Here is a 22,513-nt window from a genome sequence, read left to right on the forward strand (position 1 = left end):
GAAGACTCGTGGGATGGGAGAGGTAGAAGCTGGTAGTGTTGCATTTGGGAGTGTGCATGTATTTAGTATGCACCTAGGTGCAACATTGGCAGGCTGTGCTGTGGTGGGATTTTGGAAGTGGGAAGGGGGGGGGGGGAGAGCAGTAAATAGAGAAGGAGAAAGTGCTATGCATGTGTGATGAGGATATAGAAGCTCTGGATGAGGGTGGAGTGGGGCATGCAAGGGATAGTCAGATAGAACACAGGGCTAGTGAAGGTTGTTACATGAACAGAGGGGCTTAAAGGAACAAAGAATATGTTAGAGGAAGTGTTCCCTGCTGCACAATTTAGAAAAGCGTTGCTGGGTGCGAAGAATCCAAATGGCGATGGTTGTAAAGCAGTTATTAAGTCAAAACATACCCTGCTGCACAGCATACTCAGCAAATGGGTGTTCTAGCTGTCTTTTGGTCTCAGTTTCGTGGTGACTGTTCATTTGGACAAACACCTTGTTAGTGTTTGTGCTCACATAGAAAGCCACAGAGTGGGTGCAGCTAAGTTACTAGACCACATTGGTTCTTTCACAGTTGGTCCTGCCTTCTATGGTGTGGTAAATGACTATGACAGCAGTAGAATATATGGTAGTTGGAGGATGGGTATGTGTCAGTTCTTGAACCTGGGTCTTTTATAGGGATATTAGACATAGGGCAAGGGATCGGAAGCAGGGTGGAACATGGGCAAGGGATCAGGAGCAGGGTGGAGTAGGGACAGGCAAGGATATTGTGCAAGTCGGGAGGGTAGAATAATATCATTGTGGGAAGGGTGGTGGGAAGGATACTTCTCATTTCTTGGCACGACGAGAGGCTGTTAAAACCCTGGCAGAAAGTGTGTTTCAGTTGTTCCAGTCCTGGGTGATGCTGAGTCATGGAAGGGGCACTTCTTTGCGGCCAGTCAGGGGATATGCGGAGGATAGTGGGTGACTGGGAAGACAGGATGTGTGAGATCTGTTTCTGGATAAGGTGAAGAGGGTAATTTTGGCCTCCTAAGACCTCAGTGAGGCACTTCAGCATATTTTGAGACATTCTACTCATTACTGCATTTGTGAAAACTGTGGGAGGGGTGGGACGTCGGGGGTGGGGTGCACCAGCAGCAGCAGTTAGTGACAACAATGGATGTGTGTGTGTGTGTGTGTGTGTGTGTGTGTGTGTGTGTGTGTGTGTGTGTGTGTGTGTGTGTGTGTGTGTGTGTGAGGGGGGGGGGGGGGGGTGCGCGTGCAGGAGGAATATTCTCTGGAAATGTATTCAAGCCATCCTCAGTTCTATGCTACAGGTTTAGAAGTCTTGATTGCAGTGTGCAGCATCTTCACATCCTACTGAGTTGCTGAAGTCAAAGAACAAGTACACCTCTGGATTCATCATCATGTGCGCGCACATGATGATGAATCCAGAGGTGTACTTGTTCTTTGACTTCAGCAACTCAGTAGGATGTGAAGATGCTGCACACTGCAATCAAGACTTCTAAACCTGTAGCATAGAACTGAGGATGGCTTGAATACATTTCCAGAGAATATTCCTCCACATATTTTGTAGGTAAGTCCACAAGACATCAGTAGGACCGCAGTTGGATGATTCAGTGGACTCTGCTACCACTCTCAAGGCTGTGCAATTTTCTCCTAGCTGTTCAGTCATGTTTTGGGTATGATGGGATAGTGCACATCTTGCTGAGGGTACTGTTCCACTGCTGGGTGCTGTGGGTGAACAGATAGTTGCACACATTCAAACAATAAGTGCCTGTATTGTTCACTGGAGTGAGACGATGGCAGACATGCTGAGAGGCCATGGGGATGCATCCAACACAACAACACCACCATCTTCTGCATAAAGAGTGCCATGTTAGCAAATGGGATGCATTGTATCATTTGGTTGTTCTATCTAGACAATGCCGTCATTTTGTAGAAGACAGTCAAGTATTGATATGTTGCTTGTGTGTGTGGGGGGTTTCTGCACATGTCACTTATTTTTCTCACTATTTATTTTTGTTCAATAAATGCTTTCTTTCCAGGATATTATACTATAAGATAAAGAGTGGAAATACATTGAAATACTGATTTGTTAGTTTCTGATAATAGCAGTAAGATTAGCTTTTTCAGAAACTCAGAGTTAGGAGGCAAAACATTGTGTACTGAACCAAAAACAAAGCTAAAATTTTTGCATAATTTTATAGGTTGTCCACAGGGCCCACTTGATGGTGTCCCTGTAGCAGTAAAAGACAATTTCTGTACAAAGAATATAAAAACAACTTGTGCTTCAAGGATGTTGCAAGACTTTTGCCCTTCATATGATGCAACTGTGGTGCGGAAGCTGAAGGAAAGTGGTGCAATCTTATTGGGGAAGTGCAATATGGATGAATTTGCTATGGGGTAAGTGTAAGTGATGAGTTTTTTGTATGTATGTATCATTCTATTTCTTATGTGTATGCATTATTCTTAAAATATAAGGTTTTGTGTTTGGAACTAGCAAAGAAGAAAGAAAAACCTGGGAATTGAGGGCAGGGGTAGGAACTGGAGAGAGGAGGAGGAGGAGGAGGAGGAGAAGAAGAAGAAGAAGATTTATGAACAGTATAATTATGAATAAATGTGCCTTATTTAACATCTACCCTAATTAGAGTGATTGTATAGTTACTGCTTTCAAATAGTTACCCCTCTCAAATATTTTCAAGTGTTCTTCATTTTTATTTATGTATTTACTTTTATCATCACATTTCATTCCTCTTCTTATGGAGGAGTATCAGGAATGCCTTTTTTCAGCCTCTGGGATATGATTAATTATTTTTTCATCTATATTCATTGGTTGATACGTGAATTGGGAATTTGTTCGGAAGTAATTTGGGAGATTGTTCTGATATTCAGAACCTCTCAACTAGGGGTCCTCCATAAACACTAACTCCTAGCCAGAGCTGTTGCAGTTATGATGTTATGTTGCTGTACTAAGTGCACCTGTCACCCCCAGGAGTGTGGCAGCAGGTGAGCCTTGACATTTCTGAATTTAAAAGCACTGTGACCTCTGCCTCCAGAACTCTACTGCATATCTTATTGTAATCAGTTACGGCATTCCTGCTCTCACTGCAATGACTTGTTTCTGGTTATGCCCCAAAACACGGTACTGCTTGTGATTAGTCCCCACTTCCGGGCTCTCATGGGTAGGGGAGGTCATCAGCAGATCACCTCTGCCTAGTGCTACAAAAGGAAAAACTGCCTTACCCAGTTGCTCGCAAGTTATTGGCTAGTCGCAAACCCTGCGTCCTCCCGTCAGGCACCTATAGTTCTGTTCTTGTTACCCCTCACTCAATTAAGGACATGGCAATGCAGACGTGTGACCTCCAATTCAGCTCTGAGGTTGTGAAGTCACCCAGTGTCAAGGTAGCATTGCCCCCCCCCCCCCCCCCCCCCATTCCGTCCATCTGTGCAACAAGCCATCAAACTCTCGCTTCAAGGGGCAAAGCCACCAGCTACATTGGTAGTTTGGAAAGGACAGAAGGAGAACTCCCGTGAAGACTTTCTACATCCCTCCAGCCACACAACATTCGAGTCTTCCTCTAACTGGAAAGGCTCGAAGAAGCCCACCAAAGACAAATGGTCTTCTCCTTCACCGACTTGAAGATCCTCTTCGACAATTTCGCCACATGATACCTTAGCCCGGCTGGCCTCCATGTTAACTGTGCACACCATCAACCGTTTTTCATTGTTGGACTCCACAGACTGACCACACGAGCAAGCCGATGCTGCTGTGGACCCTATGGAGCAGAATCCTCCTGCTTCTGTGCCCTGTAGTAGCGACGCTTTATAGGCTGTCACTCGGCAGCAGCCGAGGTGATGCCCCTACATCTCTTCCTCATCATGACTCTCCTCCAATGGAACGTTTGCTGCCTTCAGTCCCATAAAGAGGATTTATTGCTGCTTTTAGCATTGCAGCATCCTCATGTATTGTGCCTTCAGGAAACGAAATTGCACCTTCATGACCGCTTTGAGCTTTCACACTTCTTACCGGTTCGTTTTGGCCTTCCTCCTGAGGTCAGCATTCCATCTCATGGGTGAGTCATGCTGCTCATACAGTCAGCCCATCTCCCTGACTACCCTTCTTCAAGCTGTTGCAGTTTGGCTTTTCCTTTCCCACCTGACTTTTTCTTTCTGTACCATTTATGTCCCTCTGTCACTCACTGTCACCAGGGCAGACTTCCGTAAGCTTATTGGGCAGCTACCTCCCACACTTTTGCTACTCGGTGACTTTAATGTACATCATTCCCTTTGGGCTTCTCCCAGTACCTGTCAGAGAGGTGCCTTCTTGGCTGACATTCTTAACCAACTTAACCTCTTCTGCCTTAATGCTGGGGCATCCACTTTCCTTTCCGACTCCTTGCACACCTATTCCCATTTGGATCTAATCCTTCTGCACTGTCCAGCTTGCCAGTCATCTTCAGTGGCCTGTTCTTCCTGACACCTATTCAAGCGACCATTTCCTGTGTGCTATCCGTTTGCTGACTCCTACCCCATTTGCGTGCATACCCAAATGGCAGCTTACCGTATTTACTCGAATCTAAGCCGCACTCGAATCTAAGCCGCACTCGAATCTAAGCTGCACCTGAAAAATGAGACTCGAAATAAAGGAAAAAAAATTTCCCGAATCTAAGCCGCACCTGAAATTTGAGACTCGAAATTCAAGGGGAGAGAGAAGTTTTAGGCCGCACCTCCAAATCGAAACAAAGTTTGTCCTTTGTAATATGAGACACAATTTAGGTCGAATGAATGACGATACAGTTACAGTAGTTTGGTTTGAGTCTAAGCTTAGCAGTTAAGCTTTACCACGTAGCCATTGCTATGCGTCAGGCGCTCCGTCCGTATTTATACGGGTGCCCTTCCTTTTTCACGTGCTTCGTCTGGTTTGAATCGATTGCTTATTTTGCTTTGATCTGATAATTGCCGTTTTCTTGTTATAGGTGTTTGCGTCACTCTTAAGCTGAAAATGCATTACTGCACTGTGTCATGCATTGTTTGTCGCATTCTGATAGTGCGTGGTTACGGCCTGTCGCGGCTCGCGGCACGGCTTGCTTTTGTGCGCGCTACCGCCGCGTACAATTAAAAAAAAAAAGAGGAATCGTCTCATTAGTGAAACAATGGCAAGAAACCGGAATTTGTTGTTACTTACACTGCTGCTTTCTTTGATAATGATCAACAAGAATCAAATAATAGACTGCGTATGATAGACCATGTTCTGAACGAAAGTTAGGCGAAAATTTTTCTCCGTTTGAAAATCTTTGCGGTCGCTTCTTTATTACATCAAATTCTGCACAGAAATTAGTCATTTTAGATTTAAAAATCTAGTCACTTGCCGTGCTTCATTTCTGACTGTATCACTATTAGGCATAAGAATAATACGAATATAAACATGACACGATACGTATATTCTTCCGCGTTTGCTGTTGTCTCACTCTAGTTTCGTAGTTTATTAGGCAGACAGGATTTAAATGAGATAGCAGCAAACACGAAAGAATACATGGCAAAATGTTTATATTCGTATAATTCTTATGGTGAAGAGAATACTGTATATGATTCAAATTTCATCAGGTTCCTATTAGCAACCATCTCTTCTCACAGATAGAAAAAAATTCAGAACGTAGAGTTGGCCATATTGACAAACATCGCAAACAGTCTTGCCAGTCAGATTTTCGTAGTACACTGAAATTGTGCTACATTCGAAGATGAACAATACGGAATTTGTATTTACTTCGTTGGATAATGTATGAAAATGCAGTGGTCGAAATTCGCGGTGGAGGAAAAAAAGCTCGTCTTCCACTTTTTTTTTAAATTTATTTACTGACGCTGAGATTTTGGCGCCAGTATTTATCCTTGTGCCTACAAAACATGCCTGCGTAGCGCTACATATATTCGGCGGCAGAAGTTAGTTGTGGCGGCATGTACCGACATTTTTCATAACTTCTGCTTGCTTTGCATTCGATTCTAAGCCGCAGGCGGTTTTTTGGATTACGAAAACCGGAAAAAAAGTACGGCTTAGATTCGAGTAAATACGGTACTAAGGCTTGCTGGCAACTTTACTCCTCCCTGGCAACCTTTGAAGACCAAGATTTCCCCATTTGTGATGATGAGGTGGAATATCTCACAAAAGTTGCCCTCACTGTTGCAGAACGTTCCATTCCTCACACTTCCTCTTTACCACATTGTGTCCCATGACGCAATTCACGTATGGAGATGAGTTCTCTGCAGTATTAACTGTCATCCTATGATGGCAAACTGCATTCATTATAAACAGATGCGTGCAAAGTGATTTCATACATTAGTTATTTTAACAGTTCCACCCCTTCCTCTGTCATGTGGGCCAATCTCCGACTGCTCTCTGGGTCCAAGATCCATTCCCCAATTTTTGGCCTAACAGTAGCATACGATGTCATCGTGGACCCTATTGCTATCTCCAACACCTTGTGCTGCCATTTTGCGGACATTTCGAGCTCTTCCCACTGTCACCCTGCCTTCCTCCATCGGAAATGAGCGGAGGAGGCTTGGCTGGTACCCTTCTCCGAATCGTGAGTGCTACAATGCCGCCTTTTCTAGGAGGGAGGTAGATTGTGCTCTCAATTCATCCCGATCCTCTGCCCCAGGACCAGACGCCATCCACATTCAGAAGTTGCGGTACCTTTCTCATGTGAGCAAGCACTTTCTGCTTAACACTTACAACTCCATCTGGGCAGAGGGCACATTTCCGAAACGTTGGCACAAAGCCGCCGTTATACCCTTACCTAAACCCGGTAAGCACAAAAAACTTCCTTCTAGCTACCGCCCCATCTCTCTCACCATCTGCATTTGCAAGGTGATGGAACGTATGATTCATGCCCGGCTGATATGGTGGCACGAGTCCGGCAATTTACTGACAAATGCAGAGTGGATTTAGAGTGCAGCGTTCTGCAGTTGATCATCTCATTACTTTGTTCACTTATGTCATGAATGGTTTTCTGTGTAAATCCCAGACTGTGGCTGTGTTTTTCGATTTGGAGAAGGCTTATGACACCTGCTGGAGAACTGGTATCCTCTGTTCTCTTTACATGTATGGCTCTCTTGGCTGCCTGCCCTGTTTCCTTCAGGAATTTTTAAAACACTAAGTTTTTAAGGTGTGTATGGGTTCTGCCTTGTTGGACACCTTTATCCAGGAAAACAGTGTGCCTCAGGGTTCTGTCTTGAGTGTCATCCTCTTTGCTATTGCCATTAACTCTGTAATGGCCTTTCTCCCGCCAGTCATCTCAGGTTTTTTTTTTTGTTGACAATTTTGCCATCTATTGCAGTTCCCCATGGACCTGTCTCACTGAGCGACGTCTTTAGCGATGTCTTGATTGTCTTTACTCCTGGAGCATCGACAATGGCTTTTGTTTTTCCACTGACAAAACTGTCCATATGAATTTGTGGCGGCACAAATGGTTTCTCCCACCATCCTTACATCTTGGGCCTGTCGCTCTTCCGTTCATTGAAACTACGAAATTCCTGGGGCTCATGCTTGATAGGAAACGCTCCTCATTCTCCCACGTGTCTTACCTGGCATCCACTGTACAAAGTTCCTCACTGTCTTACGTACTCTCATTGGTACTTCCTGGGGTGCCGATCGAACCACCCTCCTCTGTTTGTAGCGGTCCCTTGTCCGTTCGAAACTCTACTGTGTGTGTCCTACCGCCGTGACTTTCTCCTAAGCAGATATGCATGCCGGTTGTGTGCCGTGTGTGGCCTCCTCCTTCGATGATTCCTTTGATTGACAGTATGGGGCGCGTGTCTCTTCTCTGTTAACTCCTGGAGTCCATTTTTGGCACTTGATATGGTGGTTTAACTTCACACTACCTGTAACTTTCCCAGTGGGTGTGAACCCTTCACCACCTTGGCTTCATGAAGCAGCCCATGTTAACCTTGGCCTTCATTCACTTCCTAAGGACACTACTCCAGCCTTGATCTATAACCTTCAGTTTCATGATCTTCGCACGAGACCTCGCGATAGTACCTTTGTATACACTGATGCCTCTCGGACTGACTATGGGGTCAGGTGTGCCATCATCATTGGCACCCATGTCTTTAGATATCAACACACTGCTCAGTATTTACAGCCGAGCTCTTTGCCCTGTATCAGGCCACAGAGTACATCTGGTGACACAGCCTTTTCAATTGTGTCATCTTCTCAGACTCACTCAGTGCCTTCGAAGTCTGTGTGCTCTGTACACTGCCCATCCCTTAGTGCAGCAATTCCAGTGAAACTGTCACTTGCTCACTTTTGGTGGAGCCAATGTGATGTTTCTGTAGGTTCCTGGTCATGTCGGTCTGCCAGAAAATGAGGCTGTTGCCAAGGCTGCAGTCCTCTTACCTCAGCCCGCTAGTTCCTATATTCCCTCTGATGATCTCTGTGTTGCCGTCTGACAGGAGGTGGTGTCCATTTGGCATCGCCAATGGTCCTCCCTTCACGGGAATAAGCTCCGGCTTATTAAGCCTCTCCCAGTGGCTTGGACGACCTCCTCTTGGTCCACCCACCGGGAGGAGGTCATTTTAATGAGGCTGCATATTGGACACTGCCTTTTTAGCCATCATCATTTGATAAGTGGCACTACCCCACCACTTTGTCCACATTAAACCAAGTTTTAACTGTCCACAGCTTCCTGACAGAATACCCATTTTTTTTTAACCGTTTATATTCCCGCTTGGGTTTGCCGTCTGAGTTATCGACCATTTTAGCAAATGACGGGTGGGTTGTTGACCACATTTTACTTTTTATCCACCAAAGCAATATGGTGAAGGTCATTTAACTTTTTAGTTTTGGACCTCCGCTTCTGTGTGGTGCTTGTTTAGCCCTTTCTCCACATGCCTGTTTCTAGCTGTCATATGTCAGTTGGGTCTGACGTATAGTCGTTTTTTATCTCCTCTCTGTCTTCATGTTCTGTAGTTTTGACTTGGGCGCGTATGACCCCAGTTGTTTTTTTGCACCCCAAAGCAAAACAAAAACAGAAAATGATCTACCCTTCCTCTGATCTTACTGTGATGAAATAACTTCAGTTGACTACAAGGAGGCTGGAAACTTGGGCTAATAAAGCTAATTTTTGTTTCTCATTTGGGAAGACTACTTGTGTCAACTTTAACGATGCTTATCATAGTTTTCACTCACCGGAGCTCATGATGAAGTACACTATTTTAAATTTTAAGGACACTTGTACTTTTAGAATGTACTGTTTGACTCAAAAGTAACTGACTCCTGGAAGATCTGCCAACAAAGGGCTTCAGAGCATTAAATATTTGAAAAGCCTCAGTGGAAAAGCATGGGGAGCTGACAGGTTCCATCTCCTGCACTTTTATAGGGAACTGGTTAGATTACAGCAGAGCAACAGTTGGGAATTATATATTTCCAACCTCAAGATGTTAGACGCTGTCCATCGTAAGGGCATTTGGATACTGACTGAAGCCTTTCGGGCCATCTCAGTTTAGACTCTCTGTGCAGAGGAAGGTGAACAACCACTCTTGATTCAATTATGCCTCCTCCTGGCTTAACATGCCCTGAGAATTTCAGCATTGCCTCAGTCAATGGCATTTATTGTGACAGTCCACCACAACTTTGAGAGTATGTCCAGGAACCACCCCATGTAACCACGCCATTGGGGATATGGGTTATTGAATGTCTCATGTATATAGATATGTTAGAGCTCCAAATAAACAGCCAGGGATGGAACAAATTGCCACCTTAGTGTTTTTTGAGGTCCAAAGTGATTTTAAGCCTTGACGCAGTACACGAAAGCTTGTACTCCAGATTACATTTTTACGACTCTGTTTTCTTCAATTTTAAATATGGACCACAGTTTTATTGTTGTTTCTATAGATGCATCCCAGCAAGAGAATGCCCTCTGTTGTTCAGTTGTTTTCTGTGATAGTGTTTGTGAAGTGCACCTACTGGACCAAATTACCTATTATGGTGCAGAATTATATTACCTTATGGCGGCCCGGGAGTGGATTCAAAGGCATCACAGTGCAAGTTCCCTCATCTGTTCTAACTCACCCAGTGCACTACGTGTGTTCCACTAGTTTGCATGGTAGACTATTTGATTCAGCTTGTCCATGATACCTTATGAGGGCTCCAATACTGAGGTAAGGATGTGATCTTTTGCTGGGGGTACCTGGACACATTGGGATACAGGGAAACATCATAGCCAACAAATCAGCCATAGGTGCATATTGATGTGCTATCCCCCTTGCACGCCATCTCTCATTATGTGACAGAAGAAAAATGTATCAGTAGGAGACTGAATGATTGGAGGTCACGAACAACAAACTATACTCCGTGGAACTGACCACAAAGGCATGGTGGATTCATGTCAAACACACCAACGGAAGACTGCGCATAGGACATTGTCCTTTAACATATGGTTTCCTCCTCCAGTAGGGGGATCCACCACTCTGTGAACTCCCAGGGGGCTCACCACTCTTTAGCGAGTATGTTCTTGGCTACTCTAGGACCCTAGCCTTGGCAGCATTACCTCCTCATCCAGTACTGCAAACCTACACTTGTCTATGTCTTACCTCCTCTGACTTTCTGTCAGATGGTCCTTTTGGTGCAGGCCCTGCCTGGACTTTGTTCATGATTTTGGTCTTGACTCCTAGTTTCACTCCTGGCAATGTCTTCACCTTCCGTTAACAATTACATGGTCCCCATTATTGGGTTTGACCTGCCATCTTTTCCATGTTGTGCAGAAGTGTATGTCGTTCAGGGAAGGCCACCCACTGTGGTGTATGCTCCGCCTCTGTGCCCTTCCACCCTGGCACACTTCTTTGCTGTTGTCATATACCCATAACCCAGCACAAAAGCCATACATTTTAGGGTGGGAGTTTCGTCAAGTATCTGCACAGTGGTAGCTCTCTGACCACGCAAGGATCACACTGCTGGTGCCTGTGCTGCATACTCCGCTTGTACACCATGGAGCATGTGCCCATTATGACTAGGGCACAGAGATTCTCAGCAATGGCTTACTGACCAGGTAGCGTTGCTGTGGCTAGGTGACGCCCATGGGGAGAGCCCCTGTTCAGAGTGAGTGGCACCATGGCAGATAGTTCGCCCTTGAAATGACTTTCCCTTTAGATGGAAAGGCCTCATATGATGCAACTAAGTACTATCCAATGCCACCAACATACATTGTGCATAAGGGCCACAAATATAAGACTCAAGAAATTGGGGCTTGCATGGAGGCATACAGGCTGTCATTTTCCTCTTGCTTTATTTGCGAACAGAACAGGAAAGGAAATGACAAGTAGTGGTACAGGGTACTCTCCACCACACACTGTATGGTGGTTTGTGTAGTATCGATGTAGATGTAGGTGCTTTCTTGTGAAAAGCTGGGTGACATTCCTGTGACTGTCATTCCGCACAAGAGTCTCAATGTGGTCTAGATGTCATCCTTCACCTTCACTTCATCTGTCATATCTAGAGGAGACCAAAGGAAAACAATTGCTACCAGGGCCTTCAGTTGGCTTTCGAAGGCGATACATTGCCTGGAAAGGTCAAGGTGATAGCATACAGGTGTGATGTGAAACCCTGTGTTCTTCCTCGTACGAGATGTTTCAGATGTATGAAGTTTGGACATATGTCTTCTCGTCACACTGCTAACCCTGTCTGCAGGGATTGTGGACGTCCTCTGCACACAAATATTCATTGTGCCCCTCCCCCCATCTGTGTAAACTGCGGCAAGCTCCACTCTTGCTGCTCACCAGAGTGCTTGAGTTTTAAGTGTTAGAAGAAAAAAGAGAAGTATAAGAACCTGGACAAACACTTGCGTATCAATAGGTGAGAAAAAAAGTGTGATCCTCGTATTCACATACGAATGACACTGTGTTACTCTACAGCCACAGTGTCGTTGCCTTCTTAGTTGACAGTGCTTTCCTCTGTTGCGCCTCTTACAGTGAGCCCTTAGGGCCACCTGCTAATGACTGTCCCACAGGCAGTTGGGGGTCCTTCTGTTGCCTCGACTGCAACCACTTCAGGGGCATATGCTCTCTACCTGCCAGGGACACCGGTCCCCATTCCCCCACTGGACGTACCTCATCCTCCTCTGGCTTCTCTAGCTAAGAGGAGATCCCTCAACATTCTTCCTTTCATGGGTGCTGCTGGTCAAAAGCCAGACACCAGCTGGTGGCTTAAGGAACCACAGGCTCCTGGCCATCGGACTTCTTGTTCCTCCTCTGCCCCTGAAAGCAGTTCAGAGAAACCTTCTCAGTCCTTGTCTTCTAAGGAAGAGCAGGAGAAGAAGGATAAAAACACGTCCTCCAAGATGAAGGTAACTCCAGTGGCACCCATGCCCCACTGTACTCTGCATGTACTCCTGTGCCCAAGGTGGAGATCTCGGTGGCCCCTGAGGCACCAGATCTCCCCAGACAGTGTGCTGCAGAACCAATGTCAGTGGATCCCCTGACGTCTCAAACTGGTGACAGCACATGACCGTGGATCATGAACTGCCCCCCCCCCCCCCCCCCGTCATTCCTTCCCCCACAGTAGTCACACAGTCTGCTCCTCCAGTGGAATTGTAACGGAGTTTTCCACCACCTGGCTGAGCTACGGCAGCTTTAATGCGCTTACCCTGCATTCTGTATTGCCATTCAGGAAATGTAGCTTCCAGCAACTCGGACCCCTGCCCCTTCATGGCTACTAAAGTTTTTTAAGAATTGTACCAACTATGAGAGTGTATTGGGTGAACTTTGAACACATGTGCTGGATTCTGCATAAAGTGACCTTGTGCCTCTTGATACACCGTTGGAGGCTGTGGCTGTTCAGGTAAGGGCACATCAGAATTTTATGATCTGCAGTTTTTATCTCCCTCTCGATGGTGTCACATCCCAGGATGTACTGTCAGCATTACTCTCTCTGTTCCCCCCACCTTTCCTAGTCTTGGGTGGCTTCAATGCCCATAATCATTTGTGGGGTGGTACAATGATCACTGGCTATTGATCCAGACGCTGTCACTGAACATTTTACTGAGCAGTACATTTGCATCTGAGAACCTTTCAGCTCATATCTCTCAGTGGATTGTCAGTGTCATGTCCTTGCCCTCTGTAATTGGATCTGGAGTGAGGGCGAGCTCCCATCTCACTGGCGAGAAAGCACAGTAGTTTCAGTACTGAAACCCGCTAGAGGTGCACAATTATCGCCCATTAAGCCTTACCGACGTTCTTTGGTAGTTGCTCAAAGGCTTGGTGAGCAAGCGGCTGTGTTGGTTCCTTGAATCTGAGTCTTTTGGCTGCATCTCGGGGCAGTTTTCACAAAGGCTGCTTCACTGCTGATAATTTGGTTCCCCTGGAGTCTACCATCTGGACAGCCTTTCCACATCATCAGCACCTTGATGCTGTCTTTTTCGACCTGCAGAGGGCTTATGACACAACATGGCATCACCACATTCATACCACCTTGCCTGGGTGGGGTTTCCAGGGTACACTCTCTATTTTTGTCGAGAGCTACTTGTTGCTCTTTAAGTTCTGGGTGCAAGTAGGTGCTTCACTCAGTACCCCCTATATCCAAGAGAAATGGATGCCGTAGTGCTCTGTGATGATTATCCCCCTTTTCTGGTTGCCATCAATGGTCTAGCGGCAGCTGTTGGGCCTTCGGTATTACCCTCCTTATACGCTGACAATTTTTGCTTGTATTATTACTCCTCTAGCATTGGTGTTGCTGAGCATCGCCTGCAGGATGCCATACGAAAGGCACAGTCTTGGGCTCTCACCTGTAGCTTTTGGTTTTCAGCCGCCAAGACTCATGTCGCGCAATTATGTCGCCATCTTACTAACCATCCACCTCCAGAGCTTTACCTAGATGATCAATTACTTGGTGTAATTAAAACAAAGTATTTTGTGGGCCTCGACTTCGGTTCCTGGCTGACGTGGCTTCTGCACTTCCTCAAACTTAAACCAAAGTGCTGTCGACAGCTCCCTCGGTAACAATAGCTGGGTCGCAGATCGCTCTGCACTTTTGCAGCTCTACAATGTCCTGACTGTGACTATGGGAGTTGTGCAAATGGTTCAGCATTACCCTCAGCATTGCCGATACTGGACACCATTCATTATTGTGGGATCCAATTTTCGACAGGAGCCTTCTGAACTAGCTCTGTAAACAGCGTACTGTTTGAGGCTGGTGTCCCTCCTGTATGCATTCTTAGCTTCCCTGAACATCCCATCTACCATGTTCTTTTCCCTGGGAGCTCCACCTCCTACAGCAGCAACCCAGAACTGGATTTACAATTGCTGCACACATCCAGTGTCTCTGTTTGGAACTACAACTCCCTCCACTCTCAGCGCTGGTCAGGGAGACATCGCATATGACCCCTTCACTTGGGGGCATGTGGATTTGGTCCAAAAGATTCTGTTGACCTGCCACTTTTTTGCCACTTGGTATTGACTGTCCTTGAGAAGTATCCGGGTTCGGAAACGGTGTTCAATAATGGCTCAGAAGTTGATGGGCGAACAAGCTTAACGTACACACATGCACAGTGTTGCGAAATTCACTTTCTGCTAGACAGCTACAGTGTCTTCACTGTTGAATTCATGGCCATTAAACTAGTCCTTAGACATTTCGTTCTTGCACTGGCAAGAGTATCCCAATCTGTAGTGATGCCCTTAGCAGCCTTCAAGCTATAGACTAGTGCTACTCTCTTCATCCAATGGTTACAACTATACAGGATCTTGTCACTGACTTCAGTCAAGCTGGGCAGCCAGTTGTTTTCATTTGGACATCTGGTCATGTTGGGATTTCAGGAAATGATCGAGGTGACTGGTTTTCCAAGGTGGCCACCATGATGCTGATTCTGAAAATAGGGGTCCCAGAATGGGACCTTTGGTCATTAAAAAGCCATTAACTGCTTGAAGGCTAGAACTCAGAATGGTCTGTCCTGATCTCCCCAAACAAACTAAGGAGACCGTGACCACTTGGCAGTCTTTTCTGGGTATTTCTCACAGGGAATCCACTATCCTCCGATGACTCCACATTAGCCACACTTGGCTGACCTATGGCCAATTTTCAGATATGAGGATCCCCCCCTCACTGCCGATGCAGAGCCCATCTGACAGTGGCCCACTTGCTTATTGCCTGCCCTAATTTGGCTGCTTTGATGCGGCATATTAATGTTCATGGCACACTACCTCTGGTGCTAGCAGACGAGACCAAAGTGGCTCACCTGGTGTTACATTTTGCCCTGGAGGTGTTTCTATTCATCTCGGTAAGGTGAGCCTTTTTGGCCTCATTGACTGCCTCAATGGTTGATCGGGCATCCCTATCTTTCTCCCCCCTCCCCTGCCACCAGGGGTCCATTGCCGGCCCTTGCTCGGTGGCCCAGCTTGAGATCTACCCTTTCCAACTTCTTATTTTTTTCGTTTCTTGGTTTTAATGCCCTGCCTTGACTGATCTTTTAAGGACTTGTCAGGACTGTCTTTTTTTTGGGCTTTTATCTCTTTTTTTTTTTTTTAATTGTGTTAGTTACACTTACGCTTTCTGGAACTTGCATTTTGTCTGCTTCCTTTGAAGGCCACTCCTGGTTTGCCACTTAACGGCTGAAGGAACTGATGATCTTGCAGTTAAGTCGCTTTCATATCAAACCAACCAACGCTCTGTGAGTTTGTGGTTCACCACTTTCATTTTAGCATATTTTGGCAATATATTTTATATCTGCAGCAGTCAAATGAAAATGAGTGGATGGCAAAAAAGTAAGAAAGACTGTTTATTATTCCAAAAGTAATTACCATAACTGTTAATAAAGTTATCCCACTGTGGGACAAGCCGATCAAAGCCTTATGGTAAAACGTTTGCAGTTGCCCATGGAACCATGGTGTACCCATGCCTGCATCTCTTCGTCCAAAGCAAGTACACAACCACAAACATGGAAATCGCATGGGGAGAGATTGGCAATATATGTGAGATGTGCAAGGGCTTCCTTGGGAAACTTGTTCAGTGTAGTAGAAACAACCTTGGCAACATGTAGGCAGGCATTATCCTGCAACAGAATGATGCCATCTGTTAACATTTGTGGCCTTTTGGGTTTAATAGTGCACTTCAGTTTTTGCAAAGTGTCCATGTACCTCTGTGTTAATTGTCGCACAGTGTTCCAGAAAGTCAATGAGCAGTGGGCCTATGCAGTCAAAGAAAAGGGTTATCATGACTTTCCTGGAGCAGTCGTGCACAGCTTTGGATTTTTTCCAATGCAGGTGAATCCATGTACTTTCAATGTTGACTGTTATTCTTGCTGTCCAGCTCAATTTTCATCTTCTGTGATAGTACAGTATAAGAAACAATATTCTTCATTATGATGCTCTTCCAGATGCTGCAGTGATGGTGACATTCTGTTAACATCTGCTCTCCATTAGGCTGTGAGGAACCCATTGCACACAGATTTTCTGGGTTTTTAGATATTCTGTCATGATAGCATGAGCGGTATTGTGAATGATGCCCAATATGAGCTGAATGTCTTTCACTGTCTGCGGTTGATTGTTTCTGATGGCAGCATCTGCTGCAGCAATGATGGAAGGGGTTAATGACATGAGCCTGTCCCGGCCAACTGCTGTCTTTCAACAACACACTATCTTCTTTAAATCATTTGTTCCATGCAAACACACTTGAACGTGACGTACTGTGTTCTCCATACACAGCAGACATTAGCAGACATTCAGGCATGACTTTCACTTTGTGACACTCTTTCTGCAGTCAGAAACCACATTAAACCTCACTGTTCCTCTTTCCTGGCCTCCATAGTGAACTTGGACACATACGTACACGACTCTTTGCCCTCATGTTGAGCATGTCTTAACAGACAAATGGCACAGTGGTGAACGGTTGCACTAGTCCTTCTAGATTCCTCAAAACAGGGCACTTCTATTCATCCACCTATCGGCATTGCTGACGTCTGCAGCGCACATGCTCTAGTCTGTCTTGTTTTCATTTGACTGCTCCTTATATACTGACATCGAGGCAACTCTTGGTTTGACTGCAGCTCTGCCCACCATGTGTTTTAAATTTTTGTGAACTGTCTGGCTTCATCCTTAAAGTGCTGGGCAGGGGCTATGAACTTCAGTGCATTGTAAATAACTTCCCAATTGGGGACAGCCTTCGTCCCTCCATGAGAATGGCATGCTGACTGTTTGTAAGGGTGCTGATGACTGTGCTGTTGAGCACTTCACATCCAAAATAATAGTAATAATAATAATCAGTTGTGAGGGAATGAGCAGGGCTCTTTTGTTCATGCAGTGGTTTTGCTGGTAATGACCTTTCTTTCCAGTGCTCTCTTTACACTCCCGTCACACTCCCTCAAGTGGTGACACTCTAACATGAATCGTGCTGAGCTACTGACCTTCCATAATCATAATTACCCTTTTGACTCTTTTTTTAGCTATTCTCCAACACAGTTTTTTTTATTTTAGGCGTGATACTACTTGTAATTTCGAGAAAAAAAACCACTATAACTACCATATCAATTCTGTGTGTGCACCGCTTCATAGTTTGCTCATGAAGTTTGTCCTTGATTCAGCACTATAGGCCACCTGGCTTGCTAATATGACAGTAGTTGTGCACACAGCCTGCTATCTGCACCCCCTGTTGGAACTAGATGCTATATAGGCCAGAATGCAAAGCTCAACAAGTCACTTGTTTTAATGTACCTTCTGGTGTGTGTGTGTGTGTGTGTGTGTGTGTGTGTGTGTGCGCGCGCGCGCGTACTGTTAGAGGAATAAATTACAGTGTTCTTGGGTTAGAACAATATAGTTTGACAGGAGCGCAGCATATTTATTCCACAAACTTAAACGAAATTTTTACAGAACAATTTAATGGAAAATGGAAATCATTACAACTGTTATTTCAGTCACAGCTGTGGAATGGTGCAGGTTTTAGTGGCCGGCTGTGGTCATTAGAGGAACTTCACATCTGTATACACAAACTTTGCAGCAGAAGCAACTATTGTTTCTTCTGTTGTCAATAATGGATTCTTGCTCGTGAGATTATAAATATGAGGATTAGTTTGGCATGATGATCTGTGTTTTAAGCGATACCCCAGCTCACTGACATTCTGTGGTGTATTGCATCAGTACAAACCTTCTGAGATAATAGGCCTCAATTTGGACAGCTTACCTTAGAACATACACATCCCGTACATTCATCTCAGTTGCAATGGGTTGACCATCTCATTTATTACTATATTTTAACAGACAACTATGGACTATTGCAAATACAGTCAAATGTAAAGTCCCACCTATTCGAATTACACTTATGATTTATTTCATAATAAATCAGCGAGTTGTCCTTTACTATGATCGTATTTTGGCTGTACTGATAGGTGAAGGGCACAGAACGTGTTGTACTTTTTCTCAAGTGGCTTGACACCACAAATCATATTCGAGTTTTTAAAATTAAAGAAATCTGTGTGAATCCCAGCATTACAACAGGTAAAATGTCACAGATAATGAAATGGTGTGGTCATGTCATTTTTATGGAAATATTCATTATACTTCGTTTTAAACTCGCTTTTCTGACTAATGCTTTGGGTGTTGCATAACTGTGGGAAACCTAGCAGGTCAGTTAGCGGATACTGTAGTTTGAAAGACCAGTCAGAGTAGTGTGTTGCATGTATGAGGCAGATGTGATTATTAGCAACACATTAAAAACTTGATAGTGGTCTTTGGCTGTCACATGTCAGATCTCTAATATGAACAATACTGTTGTCTGTCAGGTCTTGAGTATAAGGAAAATGTTTGTGTAATAGTGAAACTGTACGTGTTGTTTATATCGAAATGCCTAGTTTGGGAGGGAGTGTATCTAGGAATAGAAAAAAAGTACACCAAATTTCATATTTATGCAGAAGATCTGTCAAATTCAGCTGGTGGTGCACATGACGTGTGTCAAAATTATGCAGTTACGCTTTCTGCATTGTCCTTCAAGAAACCTGGTTCCCGGAAATGTGGACCCCTGCCCACCACGGCTATAGGGGATACTACGAGAACTGTAGTGTGTCAGATGGAGTTCGTGTCTATGTCCTGAACTCAGTATGCAGTGAACCAGTGCCCCTTCAAACCCCTCTTGAAGCTGTGGCTGTCAGGATAAGGATGATGCAGGGAATAACTGTCTGCAACATGTATCTTCCTCCAGATGGTGCAGTAACACTGAACGCATTGGCTGCACTGATTGATCAACTCCCTAAACCTTTCCTACTTTTTGGAGATTTTAACACTCATAACCCCTTGTGGGGTGGCATTGTGCTTACTGGCCGAGGCAGAGATGTTGAAAATTTACTGTCACAACTCGACCTCTGCCTCTTAAATAAAGGTGCCCCCACACATTTTAGTGTGGCACATGGCACATGTTCGGCCATTGATCTCTTGGTTTGCAGTCCTGGCCTTCTCCCATCTATCCACTGGAGAGCACATGATGACCTGTGTGGTAGTGACCACTTCCCCATCTTCCTGTCACTGCCCCAGTGTCAGACCCATGGATGCCTGCCCAGATGGGCTTTAAACAAGGCAGACTAGGAAACCTTCACCTCTGCTGTCACCGTTGAACCTCCCCCACATGGTAACATTGATATGGTGGTTGAGAGGTAACTAAGATGACCGTTTCTGTGACGGAAAACGCGATCCCTTGTTCTTTAGGGTGCCCCCGGTGAAAGACAGTCCTTTGGTGGTCTCCGGAAGTCGCTGAGGCAATTAAGGAGCATCGGTGAGCTCTACAATGGCATAATCGGCACCCTTGCCTTGAGCACCTCATAGCCTTCAAACGGCTGCGTGCCCGTGTTAGGCAACTTATCAAACGACGGAATCAGAAGGGTTTGGAGAGATACGTGTCGACCATTGGGTGCCACATGTCACCTTCCCAAGTCTAGCCAACTATCAAATGAGTTCTTGGGTATCAGACCCCTACAGGTGTTCCCAGTGTTGACATAAATTGCGTCTTATCTATCGACGTAAATGCAATTGCCGAGCACATTGCTGAGCACTATGCTCATGCCACTGCAATGGAGAATAACCCCCCAACCTTTCACACTCTCAAATGGTGGATGGAAGGGAAAGTCCTCTCATTCAGTACACACGACAATGAACCCTATAAAGCCCCATTTACAGAGTGGGAGCTCCTCAGTGCCCTTGCACGTTGCCCTGACACAGCTCCTGGGCCAGATCGGATACACAGTCAGATGATTAAACATCTCTCATCTGACTAGAAGCGACATCTCATCATCTTCAACCAGATCTGGTGTGATGGCGTCTTTCCATCACACTGGGGGGAGAACACCATCATACCAGTGCTCAAACCCGCTTGATGTGGATAGCTATCAGCTCCTGAGCCTCACCAACATTCTTTGTAAGCTGCTGGAACATATGGTGTGTCGGCATTTGGGTTGGGTCCTGGAGTCACATGGTCTACTGGCTCAGTGCAAGGGCAGTTTCTGCCAGGGTCGCTCTATCACTGATAATCTTGTGTCCTTCAAGTCTGCCATCCGAACAGCCTTTTCCAGATGCAATCACCTTGTTGCCATCCTTTTTGATTTACAAAAAGCGTATGACACCACCTGGCGATGACATATCCTTGCCACATTATACGAGTGGTGTCTCTGAGGCCCACTCCCAATTTTTATCCAGAATTTCCTTCACACTTTTCGTGTTCAAGTTGGTGCCTCCCATAGTCCCCCCCCCCCCCCCCCCTTCGATATTCAGGCGAATGGGGTGCCGCAGGGCTCTGTATTGAGTGTATCTCTATTTTTGGTCGCCATTGATGGTCTAGCAGCAGCTGTAGAGCCGTCTGTCTCACCCTCTCTGTATGCAGACAACTTCTGCATTTTGTACTGCTCCACCACTGCTGAGTGGCACCTACAGGGAGCCATCCACAAGGTGCAGCCATGGACTCTAGCCCACAGCTTCCAGTTTTAGGCCGCAAAGTCGTGTGTTATGCACTTCTGTCACAGTCATACCGTTCATCTGGAACAGAACTTTACCTCACTGACGATCCCCTCACTGTAGTGGAGATATCAGTTTTTAGGACTGGTTTTCGATGCCTGATTGACTTGGCTTCCACACCTTCGTCAGCTTAAGCGGAAGTGGTGGCAGCACTTCAATGCCCTCTGCTGCCTGAGCAACACCAACTGGGGTGTAGATCGCTCTACACTGCTGCAGCTCTACAGAGCCCTCGTTCAAGCCTGCCTTGACTATGGGAATCTGGATTATGGTTCGGCGGTGCCCTCAGCATTGTGTTCACTAGACCTAGTGCACCACTGTGGCATTCGACTAGCGACGGGAGCTTTTAGGACAAGTCTGGTGACCAGCGTCCTGGTGGAGGCTGGAGTCTCTCCATCGCAGGTCAGGTGTGCACAACTGCTGGCCAGTTGAGTTGCACACGTTCGTAGTTCTCATGCGCATACAAATTACCGTCCCCTTTTCCCACCCACGGCGGTTCATCTCCCGCATTGGCGGTTCAGGTCAGGGCTTACAATTGCAGTTCGCGTCCAATCTCTTCTATCTGAACTGGATTCCTTGCCTTTACCACCTATACTTAAAGTCCATTCGCATAATCCTCCATGGTGTACACTCAGGCTGTGGCTTCACCTGGACCTTTCACATGGCCCAAAGGACTCAGTTCATCCCATGGCTCTCCACCGTCACTTCCTCTCGATTCTTGACATGTACCGAGGCCGTGAAGTAGTTTACACTGACGGCTCGACGGCTGATGGTCATGTCAGCTTCGCATGTTTCCATGGAGGACATATTGAACAGCATTCCTTGCCTGATGACTGCAGTGTTTTTACTGCAGAGCATGTTGCTATATCTCGGGCTCAGGACACGTCGGAATCCCAGGCAACGAACTTGCTGACAGGCTGGCCAAACAGGCTACACAGAAACCGCTTCTGGAGATTGGCATTCCAATAACTGACCTGTGTTCGTTTTTACACCGCCAGGTTTTTCGGCTTTGGAAGATGGAATGGATAGTCTCAGTATGCACAACAAACTGTGTGCCATTAAGGAGGCTACAAATGTGGGGCAGTCCTCCATGTGGGCCTCTCGCAGGGACTCTGTGGTTCTCTGCCGGCTCCTCATTGGCCATGCTTGGGCAACCCACGGCTACCTCCTGCACTGTGAAGACCTGCCTCAATGTTGATGCGGCACCCAGTTGACAGTGGCCCATATTCTGGTGCACTGCCCCACATTGACTGCCCTGCGTTGTAATCTTCGGTTACCGGACTCATTGCCACTGATTTTATCTTGCAACACCTCATCAGCTGTTTATGTTTTACATTTTATTTGTGAGGGTGGGTTTTATCGTTTGATCTAAGTTTAAGTGCATGTCCTTTGTCCCTCTGTGTCCTCCACCCTAGTGCTTTTAGGGTGGAGGTTTTAATGTGTTGCAGAATAGCTGGCTTCTCCTTTTTATTCTCATGGTTAGCCAGTTGTGGTAATCTGTTTTGTCATTTTAATCTCTTCTACCTGTTCCTTGTGTTTCTGAGGTTTTCTTCTCCCCTTT

The 22,513-nt window shown here is 45.8% G+C and overlaps 1 protein-coding gene across 2 annotated transcripts in view; it reads left to right on the plus strand.

Annotated features, from left to right (window-relative positions):
- The window catches only part of LOC126188310 (glutamyl-tRNA(Gln) amidotransferase subunit A, mitochondrial), a 175,454-nt gene that overhangs the window by 15,067 nt on the left and 137,874 nt on the right, over positions 1-22,513 (plus strand). For both annotated transcript variants that reach the window (XR_007537850.1, XM_049929904.1), the window contains exon 3: positions 2,199-2,394. Coding sequence is in view for 1 of the 2 variants with exons in the window: in XM_049929904.1 (XP_049785861.1) it covers positions 2,199-2,394 (196 nt within the window). In the remaining variant the exon portion in view is untranslated. The remainder of the gene's footprint in view (positions 1-2,198; positions 2,395-22,513) is intronic.

Source organism: Schistocerca cancellata, chromosome 5, assembly GCF_023864275.1.
Source record: "Schistocerca cancellata isolate TAMUIC-IGC-003103 chromosome 5, iqSchCanc2.1, whole genome shotgun sequence".
In the NCBI taxonomy this organism is placed as follows: Eukaryota; Metazoa; Arthropoda; class Insecta; order Orthoptera; family Acrididae; genus Schistocerca; species Schistocerca cancellata.